The following is a 15,328-nucleotide window of genomic DNA, read 5'->3' on the forward strand; positions in this document are numbered from 1 at the left end:
CGGCGTGTTTTTGATGACTGTGTATTCCTTTTTATCTAAATAATTTCCTTTATGAAAAGAAATAAAATAATTAAACATGAAGATGGAGACAAGCGTTTTATATAAAATCACTTAAAAATGTTTCTATAATTTGTCACGTTACTTTAACGTCAGAATATCTTTGTATATTTGTTTTTTAAATAACAATACACAATGTGTAACAATTTTCATTGTGAATTTACTAATTTATTTCCCAATATTTGTTTTTGTAAAAAATGTAGACCAGTCAAGTGGGGAACAGACGTTGTCTCAGTGAGCAGAGGGCAGGGCAGGTCAAGTTCAGGCCATGAGGCGATCGGAAGCTGACGAACCTCCCTGCGGCTCCAGGAGGCGAGAAGCTGCTCAATGCTGCCATCTACTGGTACCGAAGAGAGAGAGGCGCTGTCTCACACGCGGTTCAGAAAGTAGTCATCCAGTTCAGTCTATATTTATGCTTTAATTTTACATCAACATATATATAGTCATGAGATAATACACATCTGTACTTATAACTACGCTTTGAGTGAAATAGCAGCAAAATACAGAAACACTGTTTTAAACATTTCTTCAGTTTTTCCCAATAAAATTAATAATTTTATGATTAAAATTTGAACATTTCCATTACAAATTGAACATATGACATTTGTATTACAAATGTAAAAAACTTGTTTTGCTTGTCACATGCCCCCCTCAAGTGGACAGAAGAACTCACTGCTCATGTTCATGGATGGATTTTTATTATTTGGTTGAATTATCTTGACATCATTGGAAATACTGCATTTTTAAAATGTACATAAGCAGTGATAAGTAGAATTATTCCACCTAAAAGTTATAATTTGGTGCATCTGCTTATTTTACATTTCGGTAAGCAAAACAATGATTTGCACAATGAAAAACTTTAAATAAAAGAAATCCAAATTACACATCACTCCTCCTCCTCGCTGTGGGTGAACATGGAATAGTGCAGTGCTGCTGATCTGATCACCTTCCAACAGACACAACCTCAACATGAAAACATATTGAACAGTTACCAATCCATTTCAAAAACAACAACTGAATTCTCAAGTAATTTAAAATGATCAAAAATACAAAGCTATGCAGTTGTTAAAAATTCTCTCCAAATAAAAAGCACAATTAAAATTACTCTGTTAACACAGGGATAAGTTGAAAGAACATTCAAAGTTTAATAAAGTGCAGGTATTTTATTACATAACACAAAGTCTTTGAAATCCATCAATCAAAAGCATTGCTTCATCCACCTTAACACATTTTAAAAAAGGTGCTGCTGCCACCCCGAACCCAAACCCTGCCAAAGTCATGGCTGTGCAGTCGACAATTGTCAGACGCCTCTTCTTCGTCTCCTCACCGTGCATTGACCCATGGAGGAGCCTGCGTCTTCCACTCCCGTCCAGCCAAACCGGCTGATCATGCACAGCCTCGCTTTTGACTTATACGAGCTGTCCGCCTCACGCCAGCCTCAACTGTTCTATAGCTATTCCTCTGCACTGCCCAGCTCTTTCAGTGGGTGAAGTAACTCCTCTGATGCAATTTAAGCAGGAAGTTTTGCGTCATGTCAAATGTGGATAAGCTGATCCCCACAGCAACGGGCCCCTTAACCCAGTTCATGCTCAGTCCTTTGTACAGTCCACGCATGACTCCTTCGTGTGCGACGATCTCGCGCATGGTCACCAGCATGGTGCTGTACGATGAGCCCGTAACTCCCGCCGTCTGCATGCGCCGCCGTACAACATCCAACGGGTACGAGGCAGATTGTCCAATCAGGCCTGCGCAAGCGCCGAACGCCAGGCGCTCGACCGGGTACGGCTGGGAACGCTTGGTTTTTTCTTGAGTTAGAGAAAGAAACAGGTCATCTAATACCTTAAATGACACTTAACACTGAACTGAATGAGACGAATGTGAAAAGTGCGAATGATACATACCTGTGTGCAGCTTTTTGAGGCTCTCGTATGTGAAAAATGTGATTCCTGCATATGGGATGACGCCCAGGATGGTGGGAGTGAAGCCTCTATAAAGGGTCTTAATGCCTTCCTCTTGGGAGATCCGCACAAAGACGTGCATGATGTTGCTGTACCTTTAATGTTAAAAATAAAAAAAAAGACTTGAAGTACTTGAGTAGATTGCTGTGCATTGCAACGACAGGACAACAAGCGCAGAGAGAGAGAGAGAGAGAGAACGGACTCCTCCGTAGCACATAAGCAGGCGCTTACATTTCCCTGGCTGTGACCGCCATCCTTGCTCGCACCATATCCAACGGGTAGGTGAGCATGGCGGCAGTGGTGCCGGCCAGAGAACCAGCCAGGAAGCGAGGGAAAGGAGGCAGAGCTCTGAAACAAGCAATGAACAATCAATGTGATCAATAATGCTACAGAAATGAGTACAGCCGCCTGCTATATGATGATCCATGATGTTGGATATTTAGATTTGTTGGACTTACTTCCCCTGGTAGCCGTAGTAACCTGCCAGCTGGTTTTTGTACTGCTCATGTGAGCAGAACTGGATGGCGGCGTAGGGCATGACCCTCACCATGGTGGCAGAGTTGCCCCTCCACAGGCTGAGCAGCCCATCCTTCATGTAGTTGCAGTAGATGAGTCTGAAGGCCTCCTGGAGGGGGGGGGGGGGGGGTTACGAGCAGAGAAGAGATGCTCTTCATCAGTTATCAATATGCCCCCCCCCCCCGCCGTCATGTGATGCTTTTGTCTAATGTGCATATGGTTTTTTTAAGAAAACACTATGAGCTGACTGAAACGTTCAAATCAAGGGCTACAACTCAAGACACTGATGTGTATGAAAATCTGCCTGGTTTTGCAACCCGGACTCACCTTAGCAGAGAATCTCTTTGAGGACACTGCAGAACAACGAGAGACACAGTGAGCGTCAGAGTTTAATCACACACTCTTGCATGCAGGCTAAACATCTACTAATAGGATTAGCAAAAGGGTTTAAATAGTTAGTCTGGTGCAAACAGTATTTTCTGTGGAGTGTAACACACACACACACACACACACAGTAGCCCTGTCTGTCTGTAGGTTCCATATTTAGAAGGGAGAGTTATTCTTGCCTTGGAAAATGATCTTGGTCCGATCCAGAGGTGCGATGACTGTTTTAGCTACGGCTCCAGCAAACGCTCCACACAGCAAAGTGTCCAGCGTGGTCCATTTGGGCCTCAAGTCCTGCTTGAACACACACACATTTTGGTTATGTTACACACGTACAAACTGGCACTGAAAATATTGCCATGACCTCACACTGGATCACTGCTTAGCACGTGGACGACGCCGTAGCAGTACAGCTCCCAATAGGTCACTTTAAGACTCACAAATATGCGACAAAACCACAAAACAATATCAGAAGCGGCATAAATACGTGGTTATCTGTCCTCAGAAACATTACTACGTGCAGCAGAGCAGATAAATCCGTTCCCCGGGTGAGGGTCGGCGTGACTCAACGAGAGGTAAAGTTGAAGTGAGTGGGTGCGCTTGTGTCTCTATTTGGGTTCATTCAGACGGAAGGGACAGCCGAGCACGAAAAGCAATCCTTCTGCCTGATAAGAAGAGCATTCGATATGGATCAAGCAGGTTTCACAATTCAAACATGAGCCGAGAACGAACTGTGCGTCAAAACAAAATGTACCTCTCCCTCTTTTTAGCTCAAATGGAGCATGCAGAATATTAGAAAAAGTTTTTTTTTTCTGAAGCCGGAATGCGGAATGAACATTTTTCCTTACGCAAAGTTTTAAATGCGTAACTCTGTTGCCAACATGCAGCTGAAAGTTGTCATTCAAAAGAAACAAACTTTTTACCTTGAAGCGACACGGAAACCATCCCGACACGCGAGGTCTTACTCAATGTCACTTCCTGCATTGCTTTTTAAAAGTAGCCTTGGATTGACATTTACAGCAATGTACTGGGTCAGGCATGCCCTTCACAGTATGCATAGTGCGGGGAACTTATTTCACAATCCCCCCCCCCCTTTTTTTTTTATTTCAAGTCATTCTGCAAGCATGGAACGCTCGGGTGAGTGTCGCTCACACATCTCCATCGTCCTCCAGGATAAACAAGCAGACTCTTAAAGCAGCTTGGACTGTTGATATTCATATTCCTATGGGGCTCATATCTGGCGAGTATGAACACGCCTGTGCCGTGATGTCACCGAACAATAACTAGCATCGGCACAACCGCAATACGTTCAGGCCACGCTGACAGAAGCTCATCAGTTTGTGTGATCAGTGTGTTTGAGAGGTGACAGTATAAAAAAGGATAAAAGAACACACGGTGTGATTTAAAGGGATGGTAAAAAAAAAAAAAAAAATCAGATTCCAGTCACAGAACTCCATGTGCTACAACAACAAGGCTGAAATGCACTACTGCCGGATGAGACGTGGGAGTAACTCACCTTTGCCTGGCCAGGTGGAGGCAGAGGCAGCACGGGGGACTGATGATCGCCCACGCGTTGGGCCATGTGTCCACTTTACAGATGAACCAAATCGGTCTGGACACGCAGCCCGGTCATTCAGGAAAGCCCACTGCAAATCCGCGCCTGGGATGACAAAAGCACGCAAACGAATTAGAATTAGAAAAGACGTTTTATTTACAAACACAACAGCTCTCCGCGTCGCGCTGCTTCACTACCCCCCAAAAGCTCGAGGGCGTGATCCCACGCATGCCCATGATGATGATGAGGATGATGAGGATGATGATGATAATGATGCGCCTACCACACAGCCGAACTGGTAAACTGGGTCTTAAATTACAAACGCGCTCCAATCCGTCGGGACCTTTCCAGCACATAACCGTCCCCGTCTATCAACCATCAGAGGTGAAATTGTCAATTTTTCCGAAAACTAATTCGCGCAGATTAAAAAAAACAATAACAACAATTTAATGACCACACCTAAAATGCCTTAAAAAAAATAAACAAATCGATTCATATTCAGCGCTACACAAATAATAACAATGTGCGTTAATATTAGTTCAAAATGAAAGCGCATTGGGATAAATGCTGCGTTTCGTTACCTTCGTTTATGTGCTGGAGCGCCAGTGCGCAGTCAGTCTGTTCGGAGACATCTCTCTCGTTGGAACTGGGTACTTGCTGCGCGTCTTCTCACGTTGTTGATGTTTGTGAAGCTGCAGCGGGGTTTGTTGTCTAATTACGGACGACGCCTGCGGGAACATTCTCAAGCATGCTGAACCACGCACGCACAGGATTGTTTGGGCTTTTCAGCTGGGTCTGAGACAACATATATTCCACTATTTTGGACTACATTTCCCATCAACGCATCAAGTTAAAGAATGATTTTATCCACTATGGTGACGGAAAAGCCTGCCCTTCTTTACATCCGATTGGCCGTACATGATGACGTCCCTACGTTTTCATTCGCCACACTCGAAGAATTTGGGTACGTGGGCGGGATCTTCGTCAAGATCAGCCAATCAGATGTATAGTAGGGCGGGTCATGGCGTCGCCACAGTGGGATTAGTAAATCTGCGTCCATTTATTTTGGATGTAACCTCGCGAGATGAACTACAGCATTGGGTTGCCAAGTCTGAGATCATGTTTTGGTGATTATTAGGCCAACGATCCTAATTGGATTAAAAGACAATAAATTAATCAAACTGATTAGAACATGTTTACATTATTAATTAAAAATATATCATTTGAAGTGTTACACAACTAACACTAACGTTAAATGAATACTTATAATTCTCTGGATTTCAAAGTACTTCCCGAATTTAGATGGAATTAAATACATATTACACCCTTATTCTTTTAATACATAACATTTCTCAGTGAAACATGAAATCGTTTTTCAAAGGTGAAATTGCATCACTGACAATAAAGTGTTATTCTATTCTATTCTATTCTATTCTATTCTAACTAACTGGCGCTTCCCCAGTTTTCCTAAGTTACTATCGTACTCACGGAAAGCAATCAATTTGTACTCCTTTTTTGTTTAAAAGAAAATGCATTTTACATTAAAACATTCCACCAGGCAACATATATTATATTTAAACGCGTGAAAACTGTTCATAATGCATGACCTGTTTTCGCAGAGGCATAGATGGAGTTGTGTTTTAGACACTTGTTTGGATGTTATACTTCAACAGGACAGTATAAAGTATCGAGACTCTCTACTTCATTTAGAACTGAAGAAACCTCTTGGATGAGAGCTGAAACGTCTTCACCCAAACTTAAACAACAGGTGATTCTTCGTTTATTTGATCTTCGTCATTTAACGCGACCCGGATGACTGAGAACCCACACAGACTTGTTTGGGGGCAGAGCCCGGACTTGGCAACCCATCGATCTGGGCCACAGCGCTGAAAAACTTGTTGTCGTCGGGTAAAATGGCGTCAAACGTAGAGTCCCCGGAGCGCTGGTATCTCGCCCTTTTAGGCTTTGCGGAGCATTTCCGAACCTCCAGTCCACCAAAGATCCGGCTCTGCGTGCACTGTCTACAGGCAGTGTTTCAGTTCAAGCCTCCACAGAGAATCGAGGCTCGGACGCATCTGCAGTTGGGCTCGGTTCTCTACCACCACACCAAGAACAGCGAGCTGGCCCGCAACCACCTGGAGAAAGCGGTGAGGGGGGGACGCTCCGCGCAGGAAAGGACGGGGATGCGGCGGGGAAGGGGACGGATGTAGGCCCGAAGGCGGCGAAAAGAGCGAATGGCGGAAACACTTTTAATAACTGTTTATTCAGGAAGAACACATTTTCGAACAAGCTGAAATGTGTCGTTTTGTTGAGTTTTCACGCCGCGTCGGTGACTTCCCGTCGTTTCTCTGACGCTCACCGAATAAACTCGCTGTGCGGTTCATTAAGATGAGCAACAAACGCCGCTAACACTCTTTGCATGTTTCTGTTTTGCAGTGGTACATTTCTCAACAAGTCCCACAATTTGAAGATGTCAAATTCGAAGCCGCTAGTATTTTGTCAGAGCTCTTCTGCCAACAGGTAAGATCACCTTTTTGGGTTTTAATCGTTGGCTATTATCGATTATTACCATTAAATTAAATTGAGCAGACTCTGTGTGTTGGGGGGGGGGAATATGCAAAGCATGCTGGGTGTTTTATTGTGAACTAAATGTTTTCAGAATCTGGTGGACTCTGCAAAACCTCTGCTGCGTAAAGCCATCCAGATTTCACAGCAAACTCCTTACTGGCACTGCAGGCTGCTGTTCCAGCTGGCGGTATGCATCAAAGCGTGATAGTGTGAAAGATGACCCGATGGGTTTGACATTGTTTATTGCCGTTAAAACAAGAGCCACGAAATTGCAGAAAGCTGTTAAAATGGGGAGGAGTTTTAGACATCCGCATTTAAATTATGATGTTGTTTTTTAGTTTGACTGCCGAGTCCCTTGGTAGTCACAGCAATGTTCTTGGCTCTTTCAGCAACTTCACACTCTTGAGAAAGACTTGGTTTCGGCATGTGACCTGCTGGGTGTCGGAGCGGAGTACGCCCGAGTGGTGGGGTCAGAATACACAAGGTAAATATCTCCGAATCCTGCATATGAATCTAGCGTAACATTTAGAATCTGAGACCTTTTAATGTCATAATTTACCATCTTGGCGATCCTTTTCACCTCAGTTTCTATGTATGTAGGGCTTTTTTTTCTATCCTAAGAGTTATCTCAAACCAAATAAGAGAAACTCTTAACTGCAAATCTGTCCGGTTGCTAAAGTACCTAGACAGAAGGAACAGCTGCCAGTAAACACGGGAGCAATTCTCTGCATTATATATCCTAAATGCAAGTTTTGTTGAACAATTTTTTGGAACATTGATCTACGGTAATCCTTTTATTTTGCCCTGACAAACAACATAATGTATATAAAACATTGCAGTTGCTGCCATTAGGCGTCAATAATGACTTGTGGAAACGCACTTGCCCCGATGTATGCATTTGACTTTCTTCTTCTTTTCAGGGCATTGTTCCTCCTCAGTAAAGGAATGGTGAGTCCAGTTTGTCACGCTCTCTGTCTTATCATCATCATTTTCTCCATAAATAACTTCATAGTGATGCAGTAGTTGGAATCTTTCCGTATTGTGATTATGGTGTTTTCTGTGTCTTTTTTTTTTCTTCTTTTTCTCACAGTTGCTGCTAATGGAGAGGAAACTTGGGGAGGTGCATCCTTTGCTCACATTGTGTGGAACCATAGTAGAGAACTGGCAGGGCAACCCCATCCAGAAAGAGTCCCTGAGGGTCTTCTTCCTGGTCCTTCAGGTCACACACTACCTTGATGCTGGACAGGTAGGAAACCCAGAATAGCGGTTGGATTAAATCATACAGAGTTATTCAAATTGGCTTTATGAACGCAGAAACAATTCATTGACCAATGTGTATGGAACTATTTATTTTTATAAAGATTAGGGACAATAAGGCAGGACGGATTGTGTTGTCATGTCCGTGTTCTTCCAGGTTAAGAGTGTCAAGCCGTGCTTGAAGCAGCTGCAGCAGTGCATCCAGACCATTTCTACACTCCACGATGACGAAATACTGCCAAGCAACCCAGCTGACCTCTTCCACTGGCTGCCGAAGGAGCACATGTGTGTCCTTGTCTATTTGGTAATGACACCTATTTGTTTGTTTTTTTAGGCATACATTTTGCTTAATTTTATAATGTCTCCAAAAAAATTTGCGTATGATGCGTATGATAAACGTCTTGATGTGGAAATCTAGTGCTTTCCTATCAAAATAACTACTTTTTGGTAATGGTCTGTAGCGTCATCACTTACTTCCCATAGAACAGGGGCCATGAGTTTAAAAAAACAACAACACACATTTAGCCTTTAAATTTAGATTTTGTTTAAATATGCTTGATACGTATTTGTTCATGTTCTTTTATCCACTTTAATTATGCTTCTCGCCAGATGTCTTTGGACTTAGAAATAGTCGTCTTCACCAAACTATTCACCTGAGCCGAGTATATTTTCTTCTTTGTTTAATGTCACTGCAAATAAAAGAAAGCCGAACAGATGACGGGGATGCTCTTTGTCTGCAGCTGCAACATTTAAGTTTGACTTCACAGAGTTTTGTTTTTTTATAACTTGCACAGTAGGACAACTTCCGGTAAGTTCATGGTATTTCTTTCCCTGCATTTTCCAGGTGACGGTCATGCACTCCATGCAAGCAGGCTATTTGGAGAAAGCCCAGAAGTACACCGATAAGGCGCTAATGCAACTGGAGAAACTAAAAAGTAAGTTTAAAAATTGTTTTACAAATTATTCAATAATATTTTGGAACTGTTGAAAGGTTCTTGCACCTTGTTTTTGCACACTTTCTGAATTTGATGTACGTGTTTCAGTGTTGGACTGCAGTCCCATCCTCTCTACCTTTCAAGTCATTTTACTGGAGCACATCATCATGTGTAGACTTGTTACGGGCCACAAGGCTACTGCGTTACAAGAGGTATGCTGTTTCTAAGTCCTCTGGTATTTATTGAGATTTTTAAGGTGGCAAAAAAATACCTTGACAGTCCTGGAGCCATTTCAAGCCCGTTTTGTATCATGTCAGAAATCAAATGTCTTTGTTTTTTGACTCTTGCTCTGCACTTTCAGATTTCTCAGGTGTGTCAGCTTTGCCAACAGTCGCCCAGACTATTCACCAACCATGCGGCTCAGCTTCACACGCTACTAGTGAGTCGATGCAAGTAAATCATGTGTCCGTGCCTGAGATGATTCGGGGATGCTGCTCCAATCCAAAGCCAGTTTCAGAACATAGCCACACGATGAAATGTGTTTTTCCCCCACTGTGCAGTGAAAACCAATCTGAGACAAATATTTAAGATAACAGAAACATTTAATAATGAAAAAGTCTTTAAATAGTCTTTAAATCAGAGAAGATACGGATGAAAGTAATACATTTTTCAATACATTGCCAAGTAATACATATTGAATATTTGTTCAGATTATTTGAGAAATATGTAAAATGTAATGTTTTAGAAATATAGACCAATCCATAAATGTAAACTACACAAAAGAGAAATTGTGCAAAAACTTTCAAAGAACAGTTCTGTATTTAGTTACTCTGAGGCCGCCAGATGCCTCATGCACTGTAACTAGCATTGCACAGTGACTTGTTTTGCTGACATCCATGTTGCTCAACGTTGTTCCTGTTGCTCTGCCAGGGTCTGTACTGTATCTCTGTGAACTGCATGGATAATGCAGAGGCTCAGTTTACCACAGCCTTGCGGGTGAGTTCACTGATTTCTCTTGCCTCTCCTCAAACACTGTGTTGGCGCTTATCGTCTTTCTTTTACCCCGCTGCTGCTCGTCTCTCAAACGTGTCTTTCTGATTGTGTCTCAGCTCACCACGCACCAGGAACTGTGGACTTACATCGTAACCAACTTGGCCAGTGTCTATATAAGGGAAGGAAACCGACACCAGGAGGTCAGTTGAGTAATAAATAACAAGCGTGTATTTAAATCATCACAGAGAAAGTAGTAGTAGGTCAATGGGGGTGGGGGTGTTATTATGTTGCGTTGCTTTGTTTGTGTATTTGTGTGTAACTGAACCAGAGATTGGAAAGAAATTGCTTCATGACAAATAAACTGATTGCTTATTGTAAATCAGGGTTGCCATTACATAGCTTGTCCACCAGGGGTCACTGACAAGTTACCGATCGAGCTAGCTTTCTTTTTAAGAGGATGTGACTGAGATGAGTTTTTCACTCATCTCAGTGAGAACCCCGGCCCAAATTTACATACACTTAAGGCATCTGGAGTCACAGTTGCACCAGTGCAATGTAACTGGGGGGGGGGGGGGGGGGGGGGGGGGGTTGTTATCTGTCATGATGTCAATGCTGTAAATATTTTCGGTTTAGATGAGGACTTGTCTGTCATGACTGTGTTTTCATTTATATCTTTTCTACATATTTGGACCAATTGGAAATATGAAAACCAGAGGGAAGAGCATCTCCTATGCAGGCAAATATTCAACCGTGTGAAGCAGCAGCTCCCTTTACTGGGACAGTTAACCTGCTCTATTCGCTCTCTGGCTCAGTCGAACCTTGAACCAAGCAGCTGGCAGTGTAAAGTCCATCGACTGTAAACTTATTATTACCTATTTTTAATCCATTTAGTCATTCGTAGTTTTATGCGCAACTCACCTCCGTCAAGTTTAAGGATATGGCGTGATTGGCAGTCCGTAAACTCGAGGGATGCTTCAGCTATAGGGAATTTCCGTATTTAGATGGGATTCCACAAAGTAATTACATGCCGACACCACTAGGAACGCACTACATTTAGTTTGTTATTGTAATGACTGATTTCAATTGAACGCATCACAACAGTGATGTCACACAACACAGATAAACATGGGCTTAGATTGGCTGGGGCGGGACCCCCACCTGAGGGGCCCGGACTCATGGACATTGAAAGACGCGGACGCAGAGGGCGGCCCTTTGTTCGGACCTGAGACTCACACACGGAGCAGGATCGAACCTCAGCGCTGATATCTGAACCAACTTGTATTGATCTGCATGTTATATAAATATTTTAATCGTGACCAAAATCCTCTTTATTGACCACGCACCCACACGGAGAAGAAGAACCGGGGAGGGTTGAGGAAAACCCTAACACAGCGATAGTACAAAGGGTGGCAAATCTCTACCGTTTTATAGTTTATACCATCCCAACCAACCCTTTTTAATGTATTTCCTGTTTGAATGTCCTCCTCAGCTGTACAGCCTGCTAGAGAGAATAAACCCAGACCATAACTTCCCAGTAAGGTAAGATTAAGTAACATTAAAGCAGTATATCTTATCAAATCTTTTTTTTTTTTTTTTAGGCTAACACATGTATTTTGTTTGTGATGTAGCTCCCATTGCCTCCGCGCTGCAGCCTTCTACATCAGGGGACTCCTGTCTTTCTTTCAAGGACGCTACAACGAGGCCAAGTAATGCAAGCGCTGATAGTTTCATGCGAGCACAACGCCTGCATGCGCTATATTTATGCGTGCTCAATCATTGTGTTGCAGACGTTTCTTAAGAGAAACCCTGAAGATGTCCAATGCTGAGGATCTGAACCGACTGACTGCCTGCTCTCTGGTTCTGCTGGGCCACATCTTCTATGTTCTGGGCAACCACAGAGTAAGACATAAAATGCATGAGCAATTTTCACTTATGAGCTGATTACACTATTTGGCTTTGAATTGTGTGTTAGATTAAATAGGTCACCGGAACAGAACAGTTTGTCCAATCTTGTTAAACTGAGCCCAGATAAGAAGAAAATGTAAGCACTCTGTTCTTCTTCACCCCCTTCGTGCGCCCCTGAGCAGCCAGGGCTTCATTTATAAAGCTACACTGAAATTAATCTCTTTTTTTTTTTTTTTTAAATCTCGACACACTATTTCTTTTAAAATAAATCACAATGACACTGAACATTTTTCCTTATCCAGACCTTGAATCCATAGTTGGGAGGTCTTTCAATTAAGCTTCCACATGTGTTGAGTCTTAACAGTTGAAGGGGGGAAGCATGTTGTCATGGATACCATTGGTTGATTACCGTAACACTCCATCAAGAATGTTTCACAGACACTGCTGTCTAATGGGCCGGAGGACATTAACACACTCTTTGTTCTGCTGCTAGCAGTGTGATTGGCTCATCAAAGCCAAATAATAACTGTACAGTTTCACGCCTACAAACGATCTGAGGTACATTTGGGAGGTGACCCCGCTTGTGAATGATGTCGGAGCTTACACGCCATTCATTCTGTGATGGTTTGCTTTTTTCTCCTTTTTAGGAAAGCAACAATATGGTTGTACCTGCTATGCAGCTGGCCAGCAAGATCCCTGACATGTCCGTTCAGCTCTGGTCTTCGGCTCTGTTGAAAGGTACGCGGGGGGGGGTTTGGCTCATGATTTTTACCCCCGTTTTCAGGGAAGCTCCAGTTTCGTTGCAGTTTACTGAGGGACTACATCGATTGTTGACTTTGCACAAATGTCCTTTTCTACAAAGAAACGCGTTGTAGCTGAGGTAACGCTTTGGCTTTATGTTGCGCCTGCAGACCTGAACAAGGCCCTCGGGAACACTATGGATGCTCATGAAGCGGCCCAGATGCACCAGAACTTCTCCCAGCAGCTGCTACAGGACCACATTGCTGCATGCAGCCTCCCCGAGCATAACCTCATCAGTGTATGTGAAACAGATTAGCACGGTCTCAAAAGAGTCTCCTTGCGTATCTTTTCACGCTCGTTTTTCACTCTGGTTTTGCAGTTGAGTTGAGTGTTTCTCTTTTTCTTTTTCCAGTGGACCGATGGCCCGCCTCCTGTCCAGATCCAAGCCCAGAACGGCCCGACCACTAGCCTTGCAAGCCTGCTATGAATCTGACTCGCATATGATGGTAGCTGGCACGTTATCATTCGGTGGATTGATGCCTAACAACAACCTGCTCGCTGACCGCTGTAGCTGAGATTTTAGAGGACTATTTGCTTCTCAAGGATCCTTCCTGGTTATCTACTATCACTTTTAAACAATTTGCGACTATCTCACGTGCGTTTCACACTCTGATGACTTGGATAGTTACAGGGTGAGACTCTTGATAACAGTAGGAAAGGACAAATGGTGACATAAAAGGGCTTTTCCCATTTTGGGGGGAAAACAAGTTGGCAGGTAGTAACGAAATGCAGAGGAAATTAATTTATTCATGATATTTTTGTAACTGTACATATTTTACATCTCGCCTTTTTTTGTACAAAGCTTTTTTTTGAGGGGGCCATGCTTGGAAGTTACTGATGTGAAACCACCTGTTCACTATTTTGCGACCTGGGTTGTTAAGAGTAAAATCTTGTAAGCTAATTTTTAAAAACCCACATTCAAAAGAGTAAAAGCCTCTTGTAATATATGTTCACACAGTTATAAGTTGAAAATGAAATTGACATTGTACTTTATTGTATTGGGAGAATTTCACAATCCACAGTGTGCAGCTACTCTGCGGACCAGGGTATGCCTTTACGTTTGTTGAGGAGCAATTTTGAAGTGCTTGTGCATTTTATTATTTGGTGGCTTTGAGGAGGATCATCTACCCTTTAAAGCAGCATATTAACCTGATGTCTTTTGCTGTTCATGTATTAATTTCCACAAATTAATAAGACTTGTTGAGGTTACACTAATCTACAGATGGAACAAAATTTATTTTTGTTATATTTTATTTTCTCCTCATAGTTCAATTCAATGGTTTCTTTGCAGTATGTTTGTATAGACTCGCCACTCGTTGAACCTTTGTTGTACAGTGACATTTTATAAAGTCAATAGAGTAAAGTGTGATATGTATTTTTTAGCGATCCTGTGTAGAAATTTCAATGCTTTGGTATTTAAGGTACTCTTTATGGACACAGTTTAAGCGTGAGTACTAGCCATATTCTATCCAATGCCTATGTTTTTAATGCTTTCATTGTTATCAATAATTTTCCAATAAAAATACAATTGAAATTTTTTAATTCACTGATCGGTTTGTATTGTTATCTTTTTTCTTTACTTGTTTGCAGTAGAGGCAGTGGGAAGCTGTTCTAAAATCAGCCTTTAGGTGGCGCCAAAGTTTTCAAGTGTGTATGTAATTGCGTTTCATAAAGATAGAATATGTAAAAATCTACGTTTTGGGGGATATACACTATTAGAGATTAAAATCCTACTTTAAAAAAACGCTATATTTAGTGCACCTAAATTGTGTGGTATTCATTGCACCACCAAAAGTTACATACTTACATTTACCAACATGTTTTTAAAGTTAGTGTTTGTTCTTGTATTTTAAAATGAGTTGAATTTCAGGTGTAATGTTCTCTAAATAAAGGAGCTATTTAATAAACTAGCTCCACATAAAAAAAAAAGTGAAGTTCTGACCTGTTAAAATAATGTAGTGTTGTGAAATGTCAGTGGTACTAACTAGTCTATTTTGTGTTTCTTTGTAACCAGCTGCCACCTGTGGGATGTTGTGTCTACATAATGTGACAAACCTTAAATTGTGTTGTGTACTCATGTTGTCCACACCTAAACTTACCATATAGAACCAAAACCATAATTAGGATTGCTTCATTCTAACAAAACACCTCTTGGGGTGACTCCCTGCTGACAGCATAAAAGTCCTGGTCTTGTTTTCTATCACACCTTTCTGGTGGTCAGAACTAAGAAGATAAATGTGACTAATTCCACCAAATTGTGACGAAACATTATATCCCTGGATTGAACATCTACAAGACCACATTGCGATTCAGTGCGGATTTCTAACAAGACAGTCTAAACAGGTTTGCAAGTGTGGAAAAAAATAAGGTATTACTCAGCTATGAGGATGAGGACTGGA

The 15,328-nt window shown here is 42.1% G+C and overlaps 2 protein-coding genes across 2 annotated transcripts; one reads left to right on the plus strand and one right to left on the minus strand.

Annotated features, from left to right (window-relative positions):
* Nucleotides 1-463: 463 nt before the first annotated feature.
* LOC137899358 (mitochondrial coenzyme A transporter SLC25A42-like) lies at nucleotides 464-5,143 on the minus strand. Its single transcript, XM_068743390.1, has 8 exons — nucleotides 5,052-5,143; nucleotides 4,432-4,575; nucleotides 3,098-3,209; nucleotides 2,859-2,884; nucleotides 2,474-2,640; nucleotides 2,247-2,363; nucleotides 1,959-2,110; nucleotides 464-1,862 (listed from the first exon to the last, which is right to left on the minus strand). The coding sequence occupies exons 2-8, from the start codon at nucleotides 4,495-4,497 to the stop codon at nucleotides 1,537-1,539; spliced, it is 966 nt and encodes a 321-aa protein (XP_068599491.1). The 5' UTR covers nucleotides 4,498-4,575; nucleotides 5,052-5,143; the 3' UTR covers nucleotides 464-1,536.
* A 1,240-nt stretch (nucleotides 5,144-6,383) lies between these two features.
* On the plus strand, nucleotides 6,384-14,479 carry mau2 (MAU2 sister chromatid cohesion factor). Its single transcript, XM_068743319.1, has 18 exons — nucleotides 6,384-6,617; nucleotides 6,907-6,990; nucleotides 7,130-7,225; nucleotides 7,428-7,522; nucleotides 7,959-7,986; nucleotides 8,129-8,284; nucleotides 8,453-8,599; nucleotides 9,140-9,230; nucleotides 9,339-9,442; nucleotides 9,592-9,669; nucleotides 10,161-10,226; nucleotides 10,340-10,423; nucleotides 11,713-11,762; nucleotides 11,852-11,929; nucleotides 12,011-12,122; nucleotides 12,776-12,866; nucleotides 13,040-13,167; nucleotides 13,282-14,479. The coding sequence occupies exons 1-18, from the start codon at nucleotides 6,384-6,386 to the stop codon at nucleotides 13,354-13,356; spliced, it is 1,797 nt and encodes a 598-aa protein (XP_068599420.1). The 3' UTR covers nucleotides 13,357-14,479.
* Nucleotides 14,480-15,328: the final 849 nt, after the last annotated feature.

The sequence above is a fragment of the Brachionichthys hirsutus genome, chromosome 9, assembly GCF_040956055.1.
Source record: "Brachionichthys hirsutus isolate HB-005 chromosome 9, CSIRO-AGI_Bhir_v1, whole genome shotgun sequence".
NCBI classification, from domain to species: domain Eukaryota; kingdom Metazoa; phylum Chordata; class Actinopteri; order Lophiiformes; family Brachionichthyidae; genus Brachionichthys; species Brachionichthys hirsutus.

Excerpts from the sequence above, each read along its gene's own strand:
- LOC137899358 (XM_068743390.1), bottom strand. The coding sequence starts at position 4,497 with ATGGCCCAACGCGTGGGCGATCATCAGTCCCCCGTGCTGCCTCTGCCT. Across the intron at positions 3,210-4,431 it reads CTCCACCTGGCCAGGCAAAG|GACTTGAGGCCCAAATGGAC; the intron begins GTGAGTTACTCC and ends GTGTTCAAGCAG. Across the intron at positions 2,111-2,246 it reads GCGGTCACAGCCAGGGAAAT|GTACAGCAACATCATGCACG; the intron begins GTAAGCGCCTGC and ends TTAACATTAAAG.
- mau2 (XM_068743319.1), top strand. The coding sequence starts at position 6,384 with ATGGCGTCAAACGTAGAGTCCCCGGAGCGCTGGTATCTCGCCCTTTTA. Across the intron at positions 10,227-10,339 it reads AGTTTACCACAGCCTTGCGG|CTCACCACGCACCAGGAACT; the intron begins GTGAGTTCACTG and ends ATTGTGTCTCAG. Across the intron at positions 12,123-12,775 it reads ATGTTCTGGGCAACCACAGA|GAAAGCAACAATATGGTTGT; the intron begins GTAAGACATAAA and ends TCTCCTTTTTAG.